The 22,531-nt window shown below is 44.6% G+C and overlaps 2 protein-coding genes across 7 annotated transcripts in view; one reads left to right on the top strand and one right to left on the bottom strand.

Moving 5' to 3' along the window:
• Zcchc17 (zinc finger CCHC-type containing 17) overlaps positions 1–8,606 on the bottom strand; it is a 39,714-nt gene extending 31,108 nt beyond the window's left edge. Inside the window, exons 1-2 of one of the 6 annotated variants that reach the window (XM_034502721.2) lie at positions 8,506–8,606; positions 2,711–2,830 (exon numbers count right to left, since the gene is read on the bottom strand). In XM_034502721.2, coding sequence (XP_034358612.1) covers positions 2,711–2,776 — 66 coding nt within the window. In that variant the 5' untranslated portion in view covers positions 2,777–2,830; positions 8,506–8,606. Of the gene's footprint in view, positions 1–2,710; positions 2,831–8,460 lie in introns of those variants that run through there. The other 5 variants (XM_076934122.1, XM_034502723.2, XM_034502725.2 and 2 more) reach the window with 5 other exon arrangements.
• Positions 8,607–8,761: 155 nt separating this feature from the next.
• Snrnp40 (small nuclear ribonucleoprotein U5 subunit 40) overlaps positions 8,762–22,531 on the top strand; it is a 31,174-nt gene continuing 17,404 nt past the window's right edge. The window contains exons 1-4 of the mRNA XM_034503798.1: positions 8,762–8,979; positions 11,539–11,668; positions 13,663–13,756; positions 15,622–15,787. Of these exons, the coding sequence (XP_034359689.1) occupies positions 8,836–8,979; positions 11,539–11,668; positions 13,663–13,756; positions 15,622–15,787 (534 nt within the window). The 5' untranslated portion in view covers positions 8,762–8,835. The remainder of the gene's footprint in view (positions 8,980–11,538; positions 11,669–13,662; positions 13,757–15,621; positions 15,788–22,531) is intronic.

Genomic DNA, 22,531 nt, shown 5'->3' with positions numbered 1-22,531 from the left:
TACTGGGAGGTGGTGGCACACACCTTTAGTGTGAGCCCTAAAAGACAGAGGCAAGAGAATCCAACCTCTCTGTAGGCCAGCCTGGTCTACAGAGCTAGCTCTAGAACAGTCTAGTCTACACAAAGAAATCCTGTCTCAAAAAGAAAAAAAAATGCCTAAGCTGTTTTTAAAAGAATATGAATTTCGGAGATAAATGCTTCCAAGCGGTAGTAAAGTAGAACTGCCACTGTGGTCAGCGCCGCAGCACATTCGGACTCCCTGGCCTAGCATCCCTCTCCACTGGTCAGCGCCGCAGCACATTCGGACTCCCTGGCCTAGCATCCCTCTCCACCGCCACTCACTTAAAACATTCTCTCATGTGGCTTCCAGTTCCTTCATACATTTCAGTGAGATCCTGCAATCAATCCCAGCTAGATTTTGGAGACAGCAGACTTGGAAGATTTAGAACATAGCCTGGTCATTCGTTAACCACTGGGTGATTACTGAGACTCTGAGAAGAGCCTTCCTACCCACTAAAAGAAGTTACTTTTATGGAGAAATTCATAACACTCTGTGTGTGAGTGTGTGTGTGTGTCTCATGTGTTCTTGCACCTTGGTTACACTTCAGAAGTTTAATCTTTTTTTGTTTGTTTGTTTTCAAGTTTGTTTTTAGATGGGGGCTTACTGTGTAGCTCTGGTTGGCCTAAAACTTACTATGTACACCAGGCTGACCTTTCACTCAAGAGATTGGGCTGCCTCTACTTCCCAAATGCTGGGATGAACACCTGGCCACTGTTTTCAATCTTAATGTAAACTGGTCCTCTATGTAAATAGATATTAGCTGATGAATTCACTCTGTAGACCAGGCTGAACTCAAACTCACAGATCCATCTGCCTCTGCTTCCCAGGGACTAAAGGTGCATATTTTTCTTTTAATTGGTTTGTTTAAGACATGCTGTCATTCTGTAGCCCAGGCTAGCCTAAACAGATAGGATTCCCCTTACCTGCACTTGTCAAGTTACAGAGAGCACACTCGGAAGCATGCACTTCCCAGCATGCACCAGTGTGTCTGGAGAACCTTACAGCATGTGCAGCTGAAAAAGCATCAGGACTATGAAGTTCTTCAGCACTCTGGAGGTAGCTATAGGAAGGGAATCACAAGTTCCAAGCTGGCCTGGACTACACAGAGACTTCTAGACTTCTGTTGTCAACATGGCCCAAGCTAGAGTCATCTGGGAAGAAAGAACTTCAACTGAGAAAATGCCCTCACCAGACTGGCCTGTGAGGGCATTTTCTTAATTAATGATTGATGTGGAGTGCCCATCCCACGGTGGGCGATGACACGCCTGGCCAGGTGGACCTGAGTTGTATAAGAAAGCAGGTTAAGCAAGCCCAGGGGAACAAGCCAAAAGCAGCCTTCTTTCCCGGCCTCTGCTTCAGTTCCTATTTCCAGGCTCCTACCTTGACCTTTTTATGGACTGTGATGTGGAAGTGGAAGTAAAATAAACCCTTTCCTCCCCAAGTTGCTTTTGGTTTTGGTGTTTTATCAAAGCAACCAAAGTCCTAAGGAAGATAGAGATCAACCTTGGTTACCTCGGAGAAATCCTGTCTCAAACACAAAGAAAAAAATGAAAGGCTGGATGTGCTGATGACATATGCCTTTAATCCTAGCACCCAGGAGACAGAGCTGGGTGAATCTCTGTGAGTTTGAAGTCAATTTGGACTAAATGGTGAGTTCTAGGCCAGCCAGGACTACAAAGTGAGACCCTACCTAAATAAATTTTTTTGAAAAGCTGTGAAGTTCTATCTCCTCTCAGACCACCCTTCTTAATGATAACCCATAAAAACATACCTTAGGCCAGGTGTAGTAGTTCATGCATGCAATTCCCAACATGTGGAGGCTGATACAGGAGTACTGCTGTTACCTGAGGCAAGGCTTGACTACAAAGTAAGTTTGGGACCAGACTAGCTACAGAGTGAGGCCCAGCCTCAAAATTAAACAAAAACAAGGCTGTCAAGTGGCTTAGCAGGCACAGAGCTTGCCACCAAGCCTGACAGCCTAGGCTCAACTCCTAATCCTTTCTCCACCTCTGATGTGCTAGGATTACAGGTTCATAGTACACTCTGTTTTCTGTGGTGCTGGGGATGGAACCTAAGGGCTTCTTGCATGCTGGGATAGCACTCTACCAACTGAGCCACCTTCCTGGCCATAACCTGTTTGGGAATGATATTCTGGGTGTAGAGTCAAGAGCAGATTGGAGAGGAGCTGCAATAGAAGCAGGCGATTCCAGTCAGAGCCAAGCAAGAGATGCAGAGCTTGGACTACGGGGTAGCAAAGGCATGAAATCAGCATGTAGACTGGAGGTATGAATAAGGACTCGTGAAAGAGGCAGAAAGGAAAGATCAACAGAATCAAAGGATGAAATCAAGTACCATGACCAGATTTCTAACTCTGGCACCAAATAGATAACAATTCTATCTGCTAAAATGAAAAAAGACTGGTAAAGAGACCCATTTTGTGAAAAATAGAAAAAAGTTTAAAATCTAAGGTAGAGATGTTTTGAGGTGTTGAGAACACAGAAGTCTGTAGCTTAGAGAAGGTCTGATGAACCAGAGGTCCCAGAGGCCTTCCCATTAAAGGCAGTTTCAAATGGAATAACCCCAGATGCTTTCCTCCCTCAATATATTCTTAACACTCTCTAAAAGGGAAGTTTCGAAGTGTAAAACATACCTCTCCTTGAAAAATAGTATACAGTGCAGGCAAGTTTTCCATGGTCTCAGGCCTTCCTGAATTCATCCTTAATAGTCTACGGCTCCTCCATTTCTCTTCTGCTAAAGCTAATTCAAAGTCCTTTCAGAAAGAAACAACAATTAGAAAGACATCGGTATTAAAGGAGGAGGGGCTGGGGATATGGCTCAGTCACAGGTAGGCTACTATATAAGCATGAGTTCAGATCAATACAAACCCAGGTGCAGTGGCACAGGTCTGCAGCCACAATGGGAAGGGCAGAGATAGACAGATCCCAAGTTGGTCAGCTTCAGAACAGACCACCTAGCCAAATTCATGAGCTCTAGGCTTAGCGGGTGACTATTTCAAAAGGTAAAGGGCCAGTCATGGTGATGTGCACCTTTAACCACAGCACTCCAAAGGCAGAGGAGGTGGATCTCTGAGTTTGAGGTCAGTCCCATAATAGCCAAAGATACACAGTAAGACCCAGCCTCAAACAAACGACCACAAAAGGTAAGGTGAAGAGTGATCAAGGAAGACACTGAACATCCACCTCTGGCCTCCACACATCCCACACATGCATGTATACCTGTGCACACACATATGAACACATACCTAACACATACAAGTAAGGAACGATGAATGGGGTTGGATACGGAGGTCAATGGCAGAGGTGGCCTAGCAGGTAGCATGAAACCTAAGTTCATTCCCAGAAACACAAAGAAAGAAAGAAAGAAAGAAAGAAAGAAAGAAAGAAAGAAAGAAATCAATCCAGGCCATGGCCAAAAAGTCGCAATGTCAGGCCACACAAAGAACTCTCATCCCATCTCAGCATTCCACTTGTGGGACATCTGGGAACCTGCATGTCACTTCTTTGTGATTTGTTACTCACTCTGTCACTAGTACTTTCAGTCTATGTAGGAGATTTGGTTGCTTGGTTAGTTCATCTGGGACACTGCCATTGCTTTTAATTTTACTTAACGTTTATTTGTGTCTATGGTGTATAGGTATGCTTGTATATTGGTACGCATGGGGACACTCCATCTTCCACCCTTGACACGGGATCTCTCACTGACTTGAAGCTAGCCAGGCAGTCTGCAAGCCCCAGTGAACCCTGTTTCATCTGCCACAGCACTGTATTCATACACACAAGTAACCATAGCTTTTTATGTGGACTCTGGGGTTTTGAACTCAGGCCCGCATATCTGCACAGCAAGTGTCTTTACCGCCTGAACCATCCTCCTAGCCTAGTTTTTTTGGGTTTTTTTGAGACAAGAGTTTTCCTACATGGCTCAGGTTATCCTTGAACTTGTGAAGATCTTCCTGGATCTGCCTCCTCAGTGCTGGAATGACAGGCATGTGCAACCATGTTTGGCTTTGTTCAGGATCAGTTTTGTTTGTTTATGATAATGGATATCAAATCTAGAATTTGGTACATGTTAAACAAGACTTGCACCTGAACTGTATCGCCACAGTCACTGCTCTGAGATGTGGCCTCATTATACTGCCCAGGCTAGTTCTAGACCCCTGCTGAACTGAGATGAAGCGATTTTCCTGCCTTACCATCTTAAATCACTCCAATGACATCACTTCTGAGCGGTGCTCGTTCTTATCACTACTGCTGTTACTCATTTGTCATGGGATGACTTTGGAAAGAAAGGGCATGTGTGCCTAGATCTCAAAAACATCAGAAAGAGGTCTCAGGCCGGTTGAGCCACAAGCTAGCCAACGAGACCTTGTCTTAAAAAAAAAAAAAAAAAAAAAAAAAAAAAAGCACACATGTAAGAATGGTGAGAAAACAACAATTACCAAGCATTTACTACGACCAGGTACTATGCTGTGCAGGGGACATGTAATACATCACAGAACATAGCTTTTATTCTTATGTACAATAATGATGAACAGCTTCTAGGAGTCAGATCACTAAGCTTATGCCAAAAAACTAGCAATGAAGCTGGATATAAAGACCTCTGCCTGTATTGCCCACGATCCCTGCACTTAGAAAACTAAGGCAGGGAACGATCATGAGTTTGAGGTAGCCTGGGCTACACAGAAAGTCTGAGGTCTATAATTGGGGATACACCTCAGTAATAGAATGCCTAGTATGCATGAGTACTTAGGTGGGGGAGAAAGAACAGAAAGTTTGAAGATAGACTGAAATATATAGTGAGATATTCACACACACACACACACACACACACACACACACACACACACCACTCCTAGTAACAGTAGAATTTGATCCCAGAGTCTAATGCTCTTGGCCAGGCCTGAAAACCATCAAAAATAGAAGTCTTAGCTGGGTAGTGGTTAGTGGTGCTGTACCCCTTTGATCCTAGCACTGGGGAGACAGAGGCAGACAGATCTGAGTTCAAGGCCAGCCTGGTCTACAGAGCAAGTTCCAGGACGGCCAGAGATGCACAGAGAAACCCTATCTTGAGCCACCCTCCCTCTAAAAAAAGAGGCTGAGGCAGATAGATCTCTGAGTTTGAGACCAGCTTAGTCTACATAGTGAGTTCCTAGCCAATCAAAGTTATATAGTAAAAAGGGACATCTTATTTCTTCATTGTGTGTGTGTGTGTGTGTGTGTGTGTGTGCACGTGTGGCACCACTAAAGCCAGAAGAGAGCATCAGATCCCCTGGGACTGGAGTTAAGATTCGTTGTGACTTATCTAATGTGGGTGCTGGGAATTGAACCCTGGTCCTTTGCAAGAGCAACAAGAGGTCTTAATGGCTGAGTGTTTCTCCAGCTTTTCTATGTGCTTTTAATTTAAAATGTACACCTTTGGTGGCTGGTAAGATGGCTTAATCTCAAAGGCTTGCCTTGTAATTATGAGAACTCATTTCCATCCCCAGCACCCAAGTACAAAAACAGGGCCCAGATGTGCAGGCTTGTAATCCCAGGGCTGCAGAGGCAGAGACACAACAATCCCTGGGGCTAGGTAGCCAATAAATCTAGTGCAATCAGTGACCATCAATTTTAAGGAGAGATACTGTCTCAAGAAATAAAGTGGAGAGCAACCGAGAAAGATACTGAATGTCAATCTCTCATCTCCACACATGTGCATGCATGTACACCTGCACACAGGAACATGTACAAACTAATAAAAGTACACAGCATAGAGGCTGGTTTGCCCATTCTGGAGGAATGGCTGAATCCCCCCTCTCCTATTTCCCAGCTATACAGTTTCATCTCCAGACATTCCCTTCTTTTGCCCAGCAGCATCCCTTACCTCACATGCCAGAACAGGTGTTATCAATTTGAACTTCATGCTTCTATTAAGGGACCTTTATTAATCGCTACCACACTTACAAAGTTAATTAGCCAAGTATAGACTCTATAATCGCACTGGGACACCCAAAATGAGGGCAGACATCCTAGTTTCTCTCCACATACATTAGCCATGGAAAGAGCAATGTACTAAGTGGTTCCTCGCAGAATTAGGCTGTGAGAGAATGAGAGACTGTCGAGAACTTCTGCAGGTAAAAGCACTGCTCCTCCGGTGGAGCTGGGTTCTATTCCCAGCACCCACATGGTGGCTCACAACAGTATGCAACTCCACTCCCAGGGATCTGATGCCTTCTTCTGACCTCCTTCAGCACCAGGCACATACACGGTACATACATTCAGGCAAAACATTCATACACATCAAATAACAATTCTAAAAAAATCTAAATAAAATTATGAAGAGCTATATCTAAAGCAATGCCCCGCCCCATCTCTCTCCTGAGACAGATTCTCTGTATGTACCTCTGACTGTCCTGGAACTCTACGTAGAACAGACTAGTCTTGAACTCACAAAGATCCACCTACATTTGCCTCCTGAGTACTGAGATTAAAGGCTTGCACCACTCCATCCTGCCTTTTTTCGTTTGCTCCGCCCACAGAACAGAAGCCTTAAACAGTTTTAAAATTTTTATTTGGTGGAAGAGGTCTTCTTGCAGTCCTAAGAACTGAACCCAGAGGTCACATGACCAGCCCCTGGCTTTATGAGCTAGAATCTCACTATGGAAGGGCTAGAGAGAGGTTGAGAGCACTTGTTACTCTTTGTGGTGGTTTGTATAATCTTGGCCCAGGGAGTGGCACTATTAGGAGGTGTGGCCTTGCTGGAGGAAGTGTGGCACTGTGGGTATGGGCTCTGACACTCCTAGCTGCCAGAGAGATTCAATCTTCTAGAAGATGAAGATATAGAACTCTCAGCTCCTCCTGCACCATGCCTGCCCAGACACTAATAGACTAAGCCTCTAAGCCTGTAAGCCAGCTGCAATTAAATGTTGTCCTTATAAAGAGTTGCCTTGGCCATGGTATCTGTTCACAACACTAAAATCCTAACTAAGACACACTTGCAAAGGATTTGGGGTTAAGAGTTTCTAGCACTCCCATGGTGGTTCATATGCTAGCACTAGGCATTCATGAGGGACAAATACATACATGCACTTGGGAGGCAGAGACAAGTGGAGCTCAAGACAGTGGAGTTCAAGGCCAGCCTGGTCTACAGGGTGAGTTCCAGGACAGCCAGAGCTACATATTGAGACCCAGTCTGGTCATGCTAGCAGCCTGGTGTGGGTTGAAAATTTCAACGTTGTTCAGGCTAGCCTTGGTTTTGTAGCAAGCCTCTGTCTCAGCCTCCAGTGTTCGGACTAAGAGCATAATCTTCTCTCAGGCATCATGCAATCCATCACCAAGTCCTGGCCACCTTCCCTGCTATCCCAAGATACTGTTAAACCTCGCTTCAGTCCTAACTCCAGCTTGGTTCTCACAGACACTGGTGATCAGAACTACTGTTCATGCTCCCAAAGTGGTCTACTTGCCCACAGCAAACCTCCTCTTCTCTCTCCAATCTCATCACGTCATTAAGCCTAAGAGATCAAGCCATCTTCTGCACCACATTCTGGAGGAGAGGGACAACTTTCACTGGCTTCCTGTTAATTTTAAAGTTGAAAAACTTCAACTTCCTGCAAACCTTCATGACCTCCGGGTTCATCCCGTACCATACTCACGTCAAGCTCTCTCTCAGCACACCAGCTCTTTGTGTCTCAGTTATCTTTCCAGCTGATAGGGCACTGCACATGCTGTTCTGTGCAGAACGTTCTCCCTTCCTCTCTTCCCCTAATTAGAACTGTCCCATCAAACAGGAACAGCTCAGACATCTTTTCCTCTGAAAAGCCTTCAAGCTTATATCAGTAACTCATAGCATGAGGCATCGCTTCTTTAGGTAGAGTCTTCCGATCAACTGGTGAGATCTGTTTAACACGTTCCCCACACCCTGAGGTAGGGGACCATGTTTCTTCAGAATGACCCCCAACGCACTGCACAATAAATATCATTTGGACCACTTTCGAGAAGCCTGGTACGCAAGCATGAATATTCGATTTCTCAACGAAATTGTGCTTTAGAAGAACCAACTGATACTTTCCTCATCACTGGCTGTCTCGGGGACATAAATTAAAGCCCTTCAAAAAGACGGCTAAACAAAAACTAACTCCATCGCCTAAGCCAAGTCCGGCACTGAAGCCTGGAGGCCGGGAGTCGGGCCAGCAGAGAGTTGGACGCAGAATTGGTATCCTGCAGAAGAGCTGTCAAGGGACAGCGGCCTGAGGGTTCGAGTCCTGCAGCCAGAGATACCAAAGCTCCGCTCCAGCCTACCAAGGGACTTCTCTTTCCGGGGACACTCCCTGCCATCCCCCCCCCCCCCCCGCTGCTAAGGCCGACAGTTTAAAAGGGCAGGCTCAGGCCTACCACTGACTCGCACCTTACAGATTGGAACAGCCACCCGCCTGACTCCCCACAGACTCACTCCGCGTCAGCTCCTAGCAGGACAGCCGCTTCATTGCTAGGAACGCTGAACAAGCGCCGCTCGTTCTCACCCACAATGCACTGCGCGCCTGAGGGGGCGGGGAAAAACGCCAGTTCCGCGATCCAATCCCAGAGTTGCGTTCTCGTGACGTCATCGAGGCGTGACCAATCGCAAGAGTGGATTCAGAGGGCGTTGCAGAAGGAAATGTTGGAAGCCAATTGGTTGTTCCTCTCCGGAAGTTCTGGAGGAAGAACTCATTTGGAACCAATTGCACTGCACCTGCTTTCGGCGGCGCGGTTAGTGGTGGCGCCGAGGAGAGTGGCTGCCGCCATGATCGAGCAGCAAAAGCGCAAGGGCCCGGAGCTACCCCTCGTTCCCTCCAAGCGGCCGCGACATGAGTTGCTGTTGGGAGCGGCAGGGTCCGGGCCCGGAGCCGGACAGCAGCAGGCGACTCCGGGGGCATTGCTGCAGGCGGTAAGTCGGGAGACATCTCGCTTTCGGCCCTCCTCCCTTCTTCCTACGGATGGTACTGACTCTGGAGGAACCGAAAGACAGTGAACCTGAAGTTAAAATAGGCCTCTGTAAAGGTGCCTTGTATTCTGTGTGTGTTTCATACGTGTTTCCCTGTTAGAAGTTCGTTTTCAGTTCTTCAGTGGCATTGAATCATTTAAAACTTTGGCCTCAATCAAGACCCAAGCTTCCGCATCCTTCAAGGATTTAGCATAATAGAAACATTCAGGAAAGTTTGCAGAGTGGATGAATGAATGAATGAATGAATGAGAGGGGAAGCAATGGAAATGAATGATAGTGGCTCGCTTTGCTACCTGGTACAACCTTTTTCTCTGTCTGCGTTTATAATAGTAATTAACATTCGTTGGTTCTTATCTTGGATGTTTTGCGAGTGAAATTTCCGTTAATCTTGGTGACAGACTGGAAGGAGCTGTTGTTTTGCAAATGGGGAAAGCAAACTTTTTGGAATCAGAATCCATGCTCCTAACTACATGTCTTGTAAAATAGTGATCACACTCACCATACTATATTAGGTTCACATGAGGAAGTAGATCTACCTCCTGTCCCAACTCTTTAACCAAATCCTGTTGTGATGGTCCTTAAAGTGAGCAAGTCAGGTGGGGCTGTAATTCCAGTTTTCCAGAAGACTGACAAGAAAAATTTGAGGGAAGGAATTGGAAGCCAACCTGTACAACACAGAAAGATCCTGTGTCTTCTCCCCTGGCCTCCCCCACAAAACAGCTGGACACACACATTGATAATCATCACTCAAGATGCTGGGGCCAGAAGATCCAGGGCTCCCAGTCAGTGTAGGCTATTATTATGGCAGATCCTGTTGAAAGAAGAGAACTGTGTAACCTTGATCTTTACCATCTAGTTAAAACCACTTTTATGCCATATGGTATCACTGCAGGTAGAGCTTAATTAGTATTTCTGGGTTTTGTCTTTGAATCAAGGATCGGTTATTAATCCAGTAGCCAAGGGAATCATGGAGATATTAAGTCATGTGGTGTACTCTGCTGAAAACATTGTGTTGGCTTTCTATTGTGAGTTTTTTTTTAAAAAATCAAAATCTCTGTCATAATTGCCCTTCTTACCGTGCTCATCTACCAGCTTTCCGGCACGTCATTCGGCTCGAGACACCAACATATATATGTTCTTAGTTTTTCTTTGGTGCATTTGCTGGAATGTTCTTCTAAATGCCCCCATGGTCAACTTGGCTCTTTCAAATACTTGCTCAGATTACAGGTTTTCAATGGGGCTTTCTGCCCACTGTATTTTAAGTTGGACTGTCCTGTATTCTGGAACCCATATTGTCTCTTCCCATGGCACACAACACTGGGAGTTTTACTTAGCTCTGTTTGCCTTTCTCTCACTTTCCACTAGAATGTAGGGTCTGTTGTTTTGCCGAGTGCTGTTTTCTCCACTTCTTAGATATATTAGGCTTGTGTGTCTGTGTGTTTTCTTGTGGGAGGAGGCAGGGAGAACTCAGTAGCCACAAAAGGATGTTGGATCCTCTGAACCTTAAGTTACAGCCCTTGAAAGCTGCCCATTGTGGATGCTGGGAACTAAACTCGGCCTTAGAAGATCAGTAAGTGCTCTTAACCGCTGAGCTATCTCTAGCCAGCATGTAACAGTGTTTTGAATATATATACTGGATGAGTATGATCGTGGGACATCATTTGTGTTTATGGATATTTCATAGTGAAGCCCATTACTTTGTATAGTTAGTGCATGATGATAAAAATAAGTATACTGGAATCTGCTCAAGAGATTTCAGGATTATTGGTAGTACACTTGTTCTAATTTGATGAGTAAGATTGCCTAGGCTTAGTCTCCAAGACCATAATCAAATCTACTTTGCTAAGCCTGGAACAGTAATACATACTTGTAATACCAGTACTTAGGAGGACTGAAAATTCTTAAGACCAGCCTGGGCTGTATATTAAGACCCTGCTCATTCCCCACCAAAATCTATTTTGCACAATAAGCTGTACCACGCAAGGTTTTTCAAAGACTAGCTGGGTGAACTAGAGACAGGAAAATGGTGACTGACATTAAGAATGTTACTGTACTCCCAGAGCTTCATCTCTTTGGGGAAAAAGAAAGGTGTAAGTGATAATGTGAGAGAGGGAAGGTCAAGTAGTGATGGGGCTTCAACAGAGTGTGTGGAGCCAGTGGAATACTGGGGGCAGGGTGGCTGCCTCACTCAAAATAGTTTGAGTGATGAAAGGCTTAAATTTTCTTCTGGGGAGGAAACATTTAAAAGACACAAAATAAGGCAAGGGCTCTTGTGAAAGACATCTTTCTGTGCTAAAATCCTGAGGCATAAATGAATTCAACGTGCAAGCAGTCAGAAGCTGGCTATGGAACAAGCACACTGGGCATATGCTGGACTGTCCAAAGGGGTTTTCCAGAGAGTTCTGTGAGCAGAGGTGCTATGCCCCAACCCAGATGAGATGGGCTGCCCCCACTTTCCTTTGCCTGTGGACAGTGGCTGCCTCACACTTGTCTCTGGTTTAGGGACCGCCAAGGTGCTCTTCCCTTCAAGCCCCAATCATGCTGCTCTCGGGACACGAAGGGGAAGTGTACTGCTGCAAGTTTCACCCCAACGGATCCACCCTGGCTTCTGCAGGATTTGACCGGCTCATACGTAAGGCACAGTTTTTGAACTGGAGTTAATTACTGCTCTCTGCTAATAATGATCTCTTTAATTTTGAATGCCATAGGAGGCATCAGACATCAGTCTAATTTGACAGGTTAGACTGTAGTCATGGTGAAGCAGGAATCAAGATGCTCAGCACCCAGACTGGTGCACGTAGGGCCACATAGTAAATAAAAGGAAGGAAACGTACTAACTGGAAAGTAGGTTGCTTTGGTTGGAGTTATATATTCTTTTTTGCTCTCTTTCTCTCCTCTCTCTTCCTCCCTCTCTCTTTCCCTCCCTCCCCTCCTCCATTCTCCTTCTGTCATGCTCGTGTAGCCTAGGCTGACCTTAAACTGACTATGTAGTGAGAATGACTTTGGAATTTCTAATCCTCCTGCCTCTGCCTCCCAAGTGTTGGAATTACAGGCCCATGCTACCAAAAGCAGCTATATATTTTTTTTAAAGATTTATTTATTTTTTTATTTATATGAGTACACTGCAGCTGTCTTCAGACACACAATAGAAGAGTGCATCGGATTTCATTACAGATGGTTATGAGCCACCATGTGATTTCTGGGAATTGTACTCAGGACCTATGGAAGAGCAGTCAGTGCTCTTAACCGCTGAGCCATCTCTCCGGCCCTAAAAATATTTTTTTTATGGAGACAACTCTTGATTTAGCAAGAGCATCAGTTTGGCTTTAATGGTTGGATCTCTGAGTTCAAGGCCAGCCTGGTCTACAGAGGAAGTTCCAGAACATCCAGGGCTACAAAGAGAAATCCCATCTCAAACAAAACAAAACAAAACAAAAAAAAAACAGGCTGAAGAGATGGCTCAGCAGTTAAGAGCACTGGCTGCTCTTTCAGAGGACCTGAGTTCAATTGCAAGCACCCACATGGCTGCTCACAACTGTCTATAGCTCCTCTTCCAGGGGATCTGACACCCTCACACAGACTTAAGTGCAGTCAAATCACCAATATACATAAAATAAAAATCAACTATTTATAAAACAAAAGAACAACAACAAAAAAGACCACTTGCTGTTCTTCCAGAGGATCTGAGTTCAGTTCCAAGCACCTGACATCACAACTCTCTGTAATACAGTTCCAGGGGATCCACTGTTTTCTTCTGACCTCTGAGGCTGTGAATACACACACACACACACACACACACACACACACACACACAGAGCTGATTACCACAGCCATGTTCTGACTGCCCCTCTACTTCTATACACATCAATAAATAATAAATATTTTAAAGAATAAATAGGACTGAAGCAGAGGTACTGTAGCCCAACGGCCTTCTTCTTGGACTCAGCATATAAGAAAAGGTCTCGACTTTTTAAAAGTTAAAGCTGAGGGGTCTGGAATGATGCCTCAGCAGGTAAGTGCACATAGTGCTCTTGGAGAGGGCCAAGTTCAGTTCCCACCAGCTACATAGTGGCTCATATCCATCTGTAAGTCCAGTTCCAGGTATCCAACTCCCTCTTTTGGCCGTCATAGTTTTCAGGCATGCATGTGGTGCATATACATACTCGCAAGCAAAACACATAAAATAAAAATAAGTAAATCTTGTCTAATAAGGCTGAGAAAACAGCTCAGTCAGTTAGGATCTTAGTTCAATTTTCAGAACTCATATAAAGCCAGGTAAGGTAGCGTGTGCTTGTACTGTCGACTCTGGGAAGGTGGGCAGGTAGATCTGGACCCTGCCAGCTGTCCAGCCTAGCCTGCTTGGCGAGTTCCTGACCTTGAGAAATCTATCTCAAAAAGATGGTGGCTGGTGCCTGACGAACAGTACCAAAGCTGTCCTCGGGCTTCCGTCCCTGCGCACTCGTTAGCCTGACCCCTGCGTGCATGCACGCACAGGTTGTGGTGTCAGGAAACTAATCTAATTGACCAACCAGTGTTGTTCCATGAGTATATAATTTCAAAAAGACTTTGGGTTTTTCCAAGTAATGTTTTTCTGGCTAATGATGGCTTTTCATTTCCTCCTAACAGTATTGTGGAATGTCTATGGAGACTGTGACAACTATGCTACACTGAAGGGACACAGTGGAGCGGTGATGGAGCTGCATTATAACACAGACGGCAGGTGAGTGAGCCGCCCCCGTGGGAAGTGACAGCCGCTTCCCACAGTACTGCTTAGCATCCTCTACCCATCAGCCCTGAGCTCTGGCTCTTAGGAGACATTCTCAGAAACTGGTACGTCTTTGCAGGGCATAGTGTTGTCATCCTGTAATGTCAGACTGAGAAAGCTGAAGCAGGAGAATCACAGTTTTAAAGCCCACATGGGCAATGTAGTGTTCAATCAAGAGTACGTCATCATTTTCTCCTAATCCACCAGTACTTAGACCAGTTTGTTTTATGAGACATAAAGCAAATGTAATTTGAAATTAGGTTTTTACACTTTTATTGCTTGGTATAGTAGCACATGTCAGCTCTCAGGAGGCAAAGGCAGATAGCTCTCTGAGTGCTAGGCCAGCTTGATCTTGATCTACATAGTTTCATGGCAGCCAGAGCTACATTTTTTTTTTTTTTTTTTTTTTTTGGTTTTTCAAGACAGGGTTTCTCTGTGTAGCCCTGGCTGTCCTGGAACTCACTCTGTAGACCAGGCTGACCTCGAACTCAGAAATCCGCCTGCCTCTGCCTCCCAAGTGCTGGGATTAAAGGCGTGCGCCACCACTGCCCGGCCAGAGCTACATTTTTATGTAGAGAGTGTGTGTGTGTGTGTGTGTGTGTGTGTGTGTGTGTGTGTGTGTGTGTATGTGTGTGTGTGTGTGTGTGATGTTTCTGTGAGGGGGTGCATCTATAGAGGTCAGGACGGCTTTGTGGAGCTAGTTTTCTTTGTTTGCATTTATGTGGATTCTAGGAATCAAACTGGCAAATGCCTCCATCTGCTAAGAGATTCAGAGGGCTGAAGTTAGCTGTTTTCATCATGAAAGTAATAAACTATGTTTTTAAAAATTAAATTAAAAAAAAACAAATCAATGGGAAAATTCTTCATTTTACATCTCCAAAGATAATTACTGTTTATATTATACATTTTTCCAAAGTCCTATTTTACCAAAATTGAGTTTTGACGTGCTCATTAGGGGTGTGTGCGCACGTAAGAACAGTTGTGGAGGTTAGCAGCCAATTTGGGGGCGTTGGTTCTTATTTTCTACAATGTGGGGCACAGAGATGAGGCTTGGTAGTGGGTACCTTTACCTCTGAGGCATCTCACCAACCCATAATCTTCCCTTCCTTCCTTCCTTTCTTTTCTTTTTTCTTTAATTTTTTTCTATACTTGTTCATAACCCTGTATTCCAAGATAGACATTATACTAATAGCATATGATGGCATTTTGAAGGTAGAGTGTGTCTGCACCTGTACATGTGTGCCGATGCGCATTTAAGGACAAAGGAACGTCGGGTGTCCCGTTTTACTGTTCTGTACATGAGTCTCTTGAGACAGGTTCTCTCACTGAATCTAGAACTAAGTTGGTGAGCAGCAAGCCCCAATGATTCCTCTCTCTGCCCTGACAAAGAGCTAGGGTATGCATGGTCATACCCAGTGTAAATACTTCATGTAAGAGAGCATTGTATTCATTTATATTACAAAGAAGGAAAAGATGAATTGATAAAACTGCTATATTATTTGTGTGGTGTGGGTCAACCTGATGCAGAATCCAGAAGGTGAATAAGATGGCTGAAGGCAGGATGAGGCACCCTGTGCTCATGAACTAAATTAGGCATTTAGGTGTTTGCCCTACTTGTATGTCTGTACACCACATGCATGCAGTACTTGTGGAGGCCAAAAGGCATCAGTTTCCCTGGAACTAGAATTACAACCAGTTCTGGGTCGTTTTGTGTGGGCTGGGAAACAAACTCAGGTCCTCTGGAAGAACAGCCAGTGCACTTGACCACTGAGTCGTCGCCCAGTCTCTGTTGTTTGTCTTACTTTGTGTTCTCTTTCTAGCATGCTCTTCTCAGCATCGACAGATAAAACTGTGGCAGTGTGGGATAGTGAAACAGGAGAGAGAGTGAAGAGGCTAAAGGGGCATACTTCCTTTGTGAACTCCTGTTATCCAGCCAGGCGGGGCCCCCAACTTGTCTGCACTGGCAGTGACGATGGAACAGTTAAGGTAGGTATTAACTCCCTTGATCTCTTGCCTTCTTGCTCCCCCTCTGTCCCTTCGTCCTTCCCCATTCCCTTCCCCCACTCTCCACGTGCTCATGGTCGGCCTCTGCTTCTCTCTCCCTCTCTCCCTCTCTCCCCCCTTCCCTCTCTCCCTCTCTCTGCCTTTCTCTGCCTCTACTACCCTCTTAACTCCCCTCCTCATGCCCTGAATAAACTATTCTATGCTAAAGGTAGATATTATCTTTCTGTGTCGCTGTTTAAGGTGGCATAATGTGAAGTCTATCCTGTCCTCCTGCCGATATTCCAAAGCACACTTAAAATTTTCCTAATTAAAATAATTAAATATTTCCTAATTAAATATTTTAGCTGTGTGGATTTGACTCGTGGCTCAGAGGTGAACTGTGTGACTGAGCAGTCCACTCTCCAAGCCTTACTTTCTTAGTCTTTTTAGTTTGTTGGGATTTTTTTGTTTTAGGTTTTGTTGTTGTTGTTTTGTTTTTGTTTGTGGTTTCTTTTGGAGACAGGGTTTCTCTGTGCAGTCTCTATAGACAGGCTGTTCTAGAACTTACTCTGTAGACCAGACTGGCCTCATGCATCACCACTGCCTTGTGTACTTTGTTAACCCTTTGAACTCTGATAGTAATATAAGTGTCTTACAAGATTGTTGGGAAATTACAGGTATCTAAAAAAGGTCAGCAAATGATCTCAGTGACCTACGATGGGAACTTGCAGATCATTTAGTTGGATGATTCCCAAACTATATTTGTTAGGATCACCTGAAGAACCTACGAAACATACCCAGAGTAGAACTGGTGTACTGGCCAATCTTGACTATGTAATAAGACAGTCTCAAAAGACAGATAATAACAATAAAACAACCAGAGTGGTGGTTAAAGTCAGAATGGTCATCCTGAGCTGCCTAGCAACACTGTCTCAAGAAGAAGAACTAAATAAATGAATAGCAAGTAAGTAAAACTAATAAAAACCTGGTTTGGTGAGTCTAAAATGGTCATGAAAATATTTAAAATGTTACTCCACTGAGATTTTAGAACCCTCTCATCTTATGCAGCATGCTCATTTTACAAATGAAAAAAAAAAAAAATGAGGCCTAGAAATAGGAAGGGGAAAAACAACAATCAAGTTAACTCAAGGCATGATGCTTCATAATACCAACTGTGTCATGGGTTTCACTGTGACACCTTCATACATGTAGCTCCTGATAACACGTTTACACACCACACGCGTACGTGCACATGCTGCTATTCCCCTCTCTGACTGCCACATCCTGGCTTTTTACTTTTTCATTTCTTGTAAAGATTCATTTATTTTATGTGTATGAATGCTTTGTCTGCATGTTTCTATGTGTACAACATACATGCCCAGTCCTCCATAAGAATAGTAAGTTCAGCCGGGCAGTCGTGGTGCACGCCTTTAATCCCAGCACTTGGGAGGCAGAGACAGGCAGATCTCTGAGTTTGAGGACAGCCTGGTCTACAGAGTTAGTTCCAGGACAGCTGGACAGCCAGGACTACACAGAGAAACCCTGTCTCGGGAAAAACAAACAAACAAACTAAGTTCTTGAGAGATGGCTTGACAGTCAGGAGCACTTGACTGTTCTTGCACAGGACCCAGGTTTGATTCCCACATGGTGGGTCATAGCCCTATGGGACTCCAGTTCTAGGAGATGAGGTGCCTTCTTCTGACCTCTGCTGGCATTTGAGACAATCTTAACAAGTTGTCCAGTTCAGCCCTGAACACCTTCTGTAGCCCAGGCTATCCTTGAACTACAGCATTTTAAGTAGTTGAGACCATGGGCCTGTCCTAGTTAACAGTTTCTATTGCTGGGATGAAACACCATGACCAAAAGCATGCTCTTTGTCCTCATGTCTATGTGTATGTTTCTGTGTGTATGTCTGTATGTGCCATGTTTGTGCCTTATATCCTCAGAGATCAGAAGGCATTGGATCCCTTGCGACTAGATTTACAAATGGTTGTGAACCACCATGTGGGTGCAGGGAGTCAAACCCAGGTCCTCCTAAATAGCAGAAACGTGCTCTTAACTGCTGAACCATCTCCCCAGCCCCATCAAAGCAATATTTCTTAATACGGATAACATCTCCTATCACTTAAAGATAACTGCTTTTTGCATAGTTTTTTTATTTTGAATTTATTTGAAGGCATCAATCCAACTTTTCTTATGGGAATGGTTTTCTGTGATAGGGTCTCACTGTATGGTAGGAAGGTCAGATCAGCGAGGATGAGAGGAGGACCCTCATAAGGACAACCAGAGTGGGGAAGACACCCGGGAAGGCAAAGAGTCGAAGAGAAAATGGGAAATCGGCCACATGCATGGAGGCAGATCAAATATGTAAAAGTATTTAGAGTTGCAGGAAGATATCCCACTCTGAAGAAAATGGAGTTTTGGTACAAAAAAAGGGGAGAGAGAAAATTAAAACAAGTCTTGTGATACTGTGTTCAAATATGACCAGAGTGAATTCTCATTTTCTTTTTATAAGTTGATAACCTAAATTGAGTTCTTACTTGAGAATAAACATTTTTGGATAAGAGACAATACTCCAGAGGGATCAGTATGTGAACTCCCAGTCTGTTGGGGAGTGAATATAAGGCTGAGGAGACAGTGTGCGGACCACACACAAAGCCCTGGGTTTGATCCCCAGTACTACATGAGTTATGTGTGGTGCACACTGTAATCCCAGCTACTTGGCAAACTTGAGGCCAGCCTGGGTTGCACTCAACATTTTTTGAAAAAACAAACGAAAAGGATGTAAGTCTGTGGGTGTGCAAGCGTCTGTATTCTGAAGTAAATATAGTGCCAGCTTGAGAAGAATCCTTAGGAGCAACCAGACCCTTTGCGGCCTCCTGACAGTCACCCGGGCCCCATGCATTTGAGGACGTGCTCTGTGCTGACCCACTGAGTCCCAGATTCATTACTTGGTCTTTTTTATTTTTTGTTTTTCAATACAGTGTTTCTCTGTATTGCTCTGGCTGTTCTAGAACTTGCTCTGTAGTCCAGACTGGCCTTAAACTCACAGAAGCCTGCCTCTGCTGTGGTTAAAGGTGAGACTGATCCCTGAGTGTTGGGGTTAAAGGTGATCGAGAGCACCGCCACACCTGGCTTGTTGATTTGTTTGTTTAATTTATGTCTTGGTCTTTAAATACCGTTTGCCAATAAACAAAACTTGGGCTCTTAGATTAGACCTGGTTAGGGAAAGTGCTCTAAGATGAGCCTAGGGGCTGGAGAGATGACTCCGCTGTCAAAGGCTAGCCTCAGCCAAACTAGAGCCTAGGGGCTGGAGAGATGACTCCATTGTCAGAGGCTAGCCTCAGCCAAAGTAGAGGATGAGCCTAGAGCATCTTAACATTTCTAGGCAAGTACTACACCTGAATGTTACTAGTAATGAGGCAGAACTGTGAGCCGTTTGCTAATACATAATAAAGATATGTTACCGTTTCTGTGGTATCTCCACCAAAAATATCAAGTCTTCAGTCTCACCGAGGCAACGCCAAACAAATCCAAATGCAGAGAGGCAGGTTTCTGTGCTCTTCAAAAGTGCTGGGGCCACAGAACTCAAGGAAAATCTGAGGGGGTGAAAAAAAGCCATGACAACTTTAACTCATAATCCCAAACTGACTTTGGTGTCCTTTAAAAAGGCGGGCAAGAGGTGGGGGGATAATGGTTAAGCTTGAATGGTGTTTGAGAAATATGATAACTTGGATTTCTTCATTTTGATGGCATATTAAGGTTAAGTAGGAAACATCTTTGGGACAAGCACTAGGGTGTGCTCAGGAGGACAGGGCTCTAAAACGTGCTCTAAAATGATTTTAGGGGAAAAAGAAACATGTGCGTTTGTGATTATTTCAAAAATTTCTAATTATTTTAATCAAACTTTAAGTGGCTACCATACCTTTTATGTTAAAGACAGATTGGTACCAGGCGTTGGGCCACACTCCTATAATCCCAGAAACAGGAGGCTGAGGCAAGAAACTGGTGAGTCTCACTAGCCTGGGCTACTAGGGAATCCCTACCTCAAAGAAAAGGGGTGGGGAGGATGAGGGGCAAAGGTTATTCTGATCTGCATAAAGATAATCCGTTGAGACAAAAATTGAAGAAAGGTCGGTCACCTGTGTGGGAACTGGATTCTCAAGGAGTCTGGACTTTTCTGGAAGATTATACAGCTAATGTCTTTAGGAAGACAAGGAAGTACTGTCTGTTTTCTATGGTTGTTTTTTTTTTTTTTTTTTTTTTTTTAAGATAAACTTAAATTGACCCCTGAAATCTTGTACAGTAAAGAGGAAGTCTGGAAGTCTGGGCTGTGGCTCAGTGTAGAGGCCTTGCCCAGCATGCACAAGGGCCTGGGTTCGGTGCCTAGTATTTAAATGAAGTAAATCAAAATTAAAGTGACTGATGCCCAAACATTTCATCATCCCCCCCAGAAAGCCCAGCCCTGTTAAAGAAGTCCCTCCTGTTTCCGCCCTGTATTTAGCCGCTGGCAACTGCCGTTGGTCTAATTGCTTGCTCCAGGTATTTGCTACAACTAAAATGAGACAAGCTACAATCTTAGTGTCGGAGATAGATATCCGATTTGAGGCCAGCCTTGGCTGTCTTTCTGTCCAGTGTGATCTATGATAGCTGTGCAGAATGACCTATAATAGCTGTACCTTTGAATTCTAATGACTGCGTTTATTAAGTACAGAACAAGCAAACATAAAAGAACAAAGAGTAAGTAGCAAAATATCCTCGAATCAGTTTGTAATGGCCATCAGAGACCTGAGGTGGCTTGCCTGAGAAAGACAAAGGAAACTATCAAATCCAAGCTCACACGAACGCCCAGCAGAAATGGAAAATGGACTGGGGACGTTGAGGCACTCTGCTGGAGTTCACACTGAGTGTTCTGCCATAGCTGAGCTCCTGGCTTCTGGTTCCCACTACAGGAATTTTTATATCCTGGGATAATCAGTAGTGACCTCTGTTGGCGTTGGTTACCTTCTTGATGTTCTCAAGGGCACAGGGCCAATCAGGCCCCTTAGCTGCCTGCTATCTCTCTATCTCCCCATTTCAGAGCCAGCTTGACCCAGGATGGGGATTTGGAAGAGACAACAGGAGACTCCTCTGCTCCTGGAGTCTACTTATGTCAAGCGCACTGCAGTGTACCAATGTAATTTACATGACAGCTATATGGTACAACCAATGTTTTTTTCGGGGCTGAGGAAATGTGGGTTTTGTGGGGCCCAGAGCTCAGATACCCACCACCGAGTGAGAAGGATGCAGAGCCCGATGGCCAACTGTAATTCCTGTGCACTGCCAGTGGAGACGGGGAATCCATGGAACAAGCTGGCTTGCCAGACAAGCTGAAATGACAAGCTTCAGGCTTAGAGACCCCACCTCAGTGTGTAAGGTGGAGAGACACCCGTGTCAGTGTTTGGCTCCCACAAGCATGTGCGTAAGTGCTTGTGCATTACACATACATGAACGTGCATCACAGATTCACACTACAAACCTGTATGCAGACGTTTGTCACAGCTAAATGTGATGCTGCTGCTTGGGAGTGGGGAGCAGAAAGCGGGGAATTCTGTGTGGTTTGTTTTTTTTTTGTTTGTTTTGTTTTGTTTTGTTTTTTTTTTTTCTTTTTTTGAGGCAGGGTCTTATGTACAGAAGCCTCATCTCAGAACCATTGCTCCTCCTGTCTAAGCCTCTTGGGTGCTGGGATTAGAGGTGTGAGTGGTGAGACTGTCTGGGGTCTAGACTGGCTTGAAACGGGAAGTGCTCTGCTTCCCTCAGCCTCCGCCATGCTGAACTACAGTCATCAGCACTGTTCTGTATTTGCTTTTCTTGACATAGGGCTTTTCTGAGTAGCTCTGACTATCCTGGAACTCACTCAGTAGATCAGGCTGGCCTAGAACTCAGATCTGCCTGCCTCTGCCCCTACAAGCCTTCAGTGCTGGGATTAAGGGCATGCTAGTCTGGGTTATGGGATGAGTTCCAGGTTAACCAAAGCTCCATAGTGAGACCCTGCCCTCCACCAAAAAAAAACTAAAATAAAAACAAAATCATGATCATATTGAGTATCTTTTTTGTTAGGGTTAGAGTTTTGTTTCTTGCTTTTGGGTTTTGTTTGTTTTGTTTGGTTTGGTTTGTTTTTGTTTTTTTGTTTTTGTTGAGACAGGGTCTTTATGTAGCCCCAGCTGTCCTGGAATTCACAATGTAGACCAGGCTGGCCTCAACACAGACTCCTGCCTGCCTCTGCAGTGTACCATCATGCCAGAGTAACTGATTTTATTTGCGTTTCTTTTATAAACTGTGGTGTTATGCTTTTCATGGTTTTTTTTTTTTTTTTTTTTTTTTTTTGGCGTTGGTTGTTTTGTTGTTGTTTGGGGGGGGGGGGTTGTGCTGCCTAGTTTTCTGTCAGCTTGACACAGCTAGAGTCATTTGGAAAGGGGGACTTGGTTGAGAAAATGTCCTTGGGAAGTCTGCCTGTAGACAAGTCTATGGGACAGTTCCTTGATTGATTGAGTTCTTGCTCCAGGTTCCTGCACTGCTGGAGACCTACCCTGACTCTCCTTATGAATGGACCATTATCTAGAAATGTAAACTGACGTGAACCTCTGCAGGTTGCTTTTGGTGGTGGCGTTTTATCACAGCAATTGAAACCCTGACAAAGGCAGTTCTTTTGTTTAGAGGCAGGGCCTCAGGTAGGTCACCCAGACCCCACCTTGCACTGTAATAACT

Source organism: Arvicanthis niloticus, chromosome 5 (assembly GCF_011762505.2).
Source record: "Arvicanthis niloticus isolate mArvNil1 chromosome 5, mArvNil1.pat.X, whole genome shotgun sequence".
NCBI classification, from domain to species: domain Eukaryota; kingdom Metazoa; phylum Chordata; class Mammalia; order Rodentia; family Muridae; genus Arvicanthis; species Arvicanthis niloticus.
Note: the sequence above shows the minus strand (reverse complement) of the source record. Positions and strands in the feature narration are given on the sequence as shown.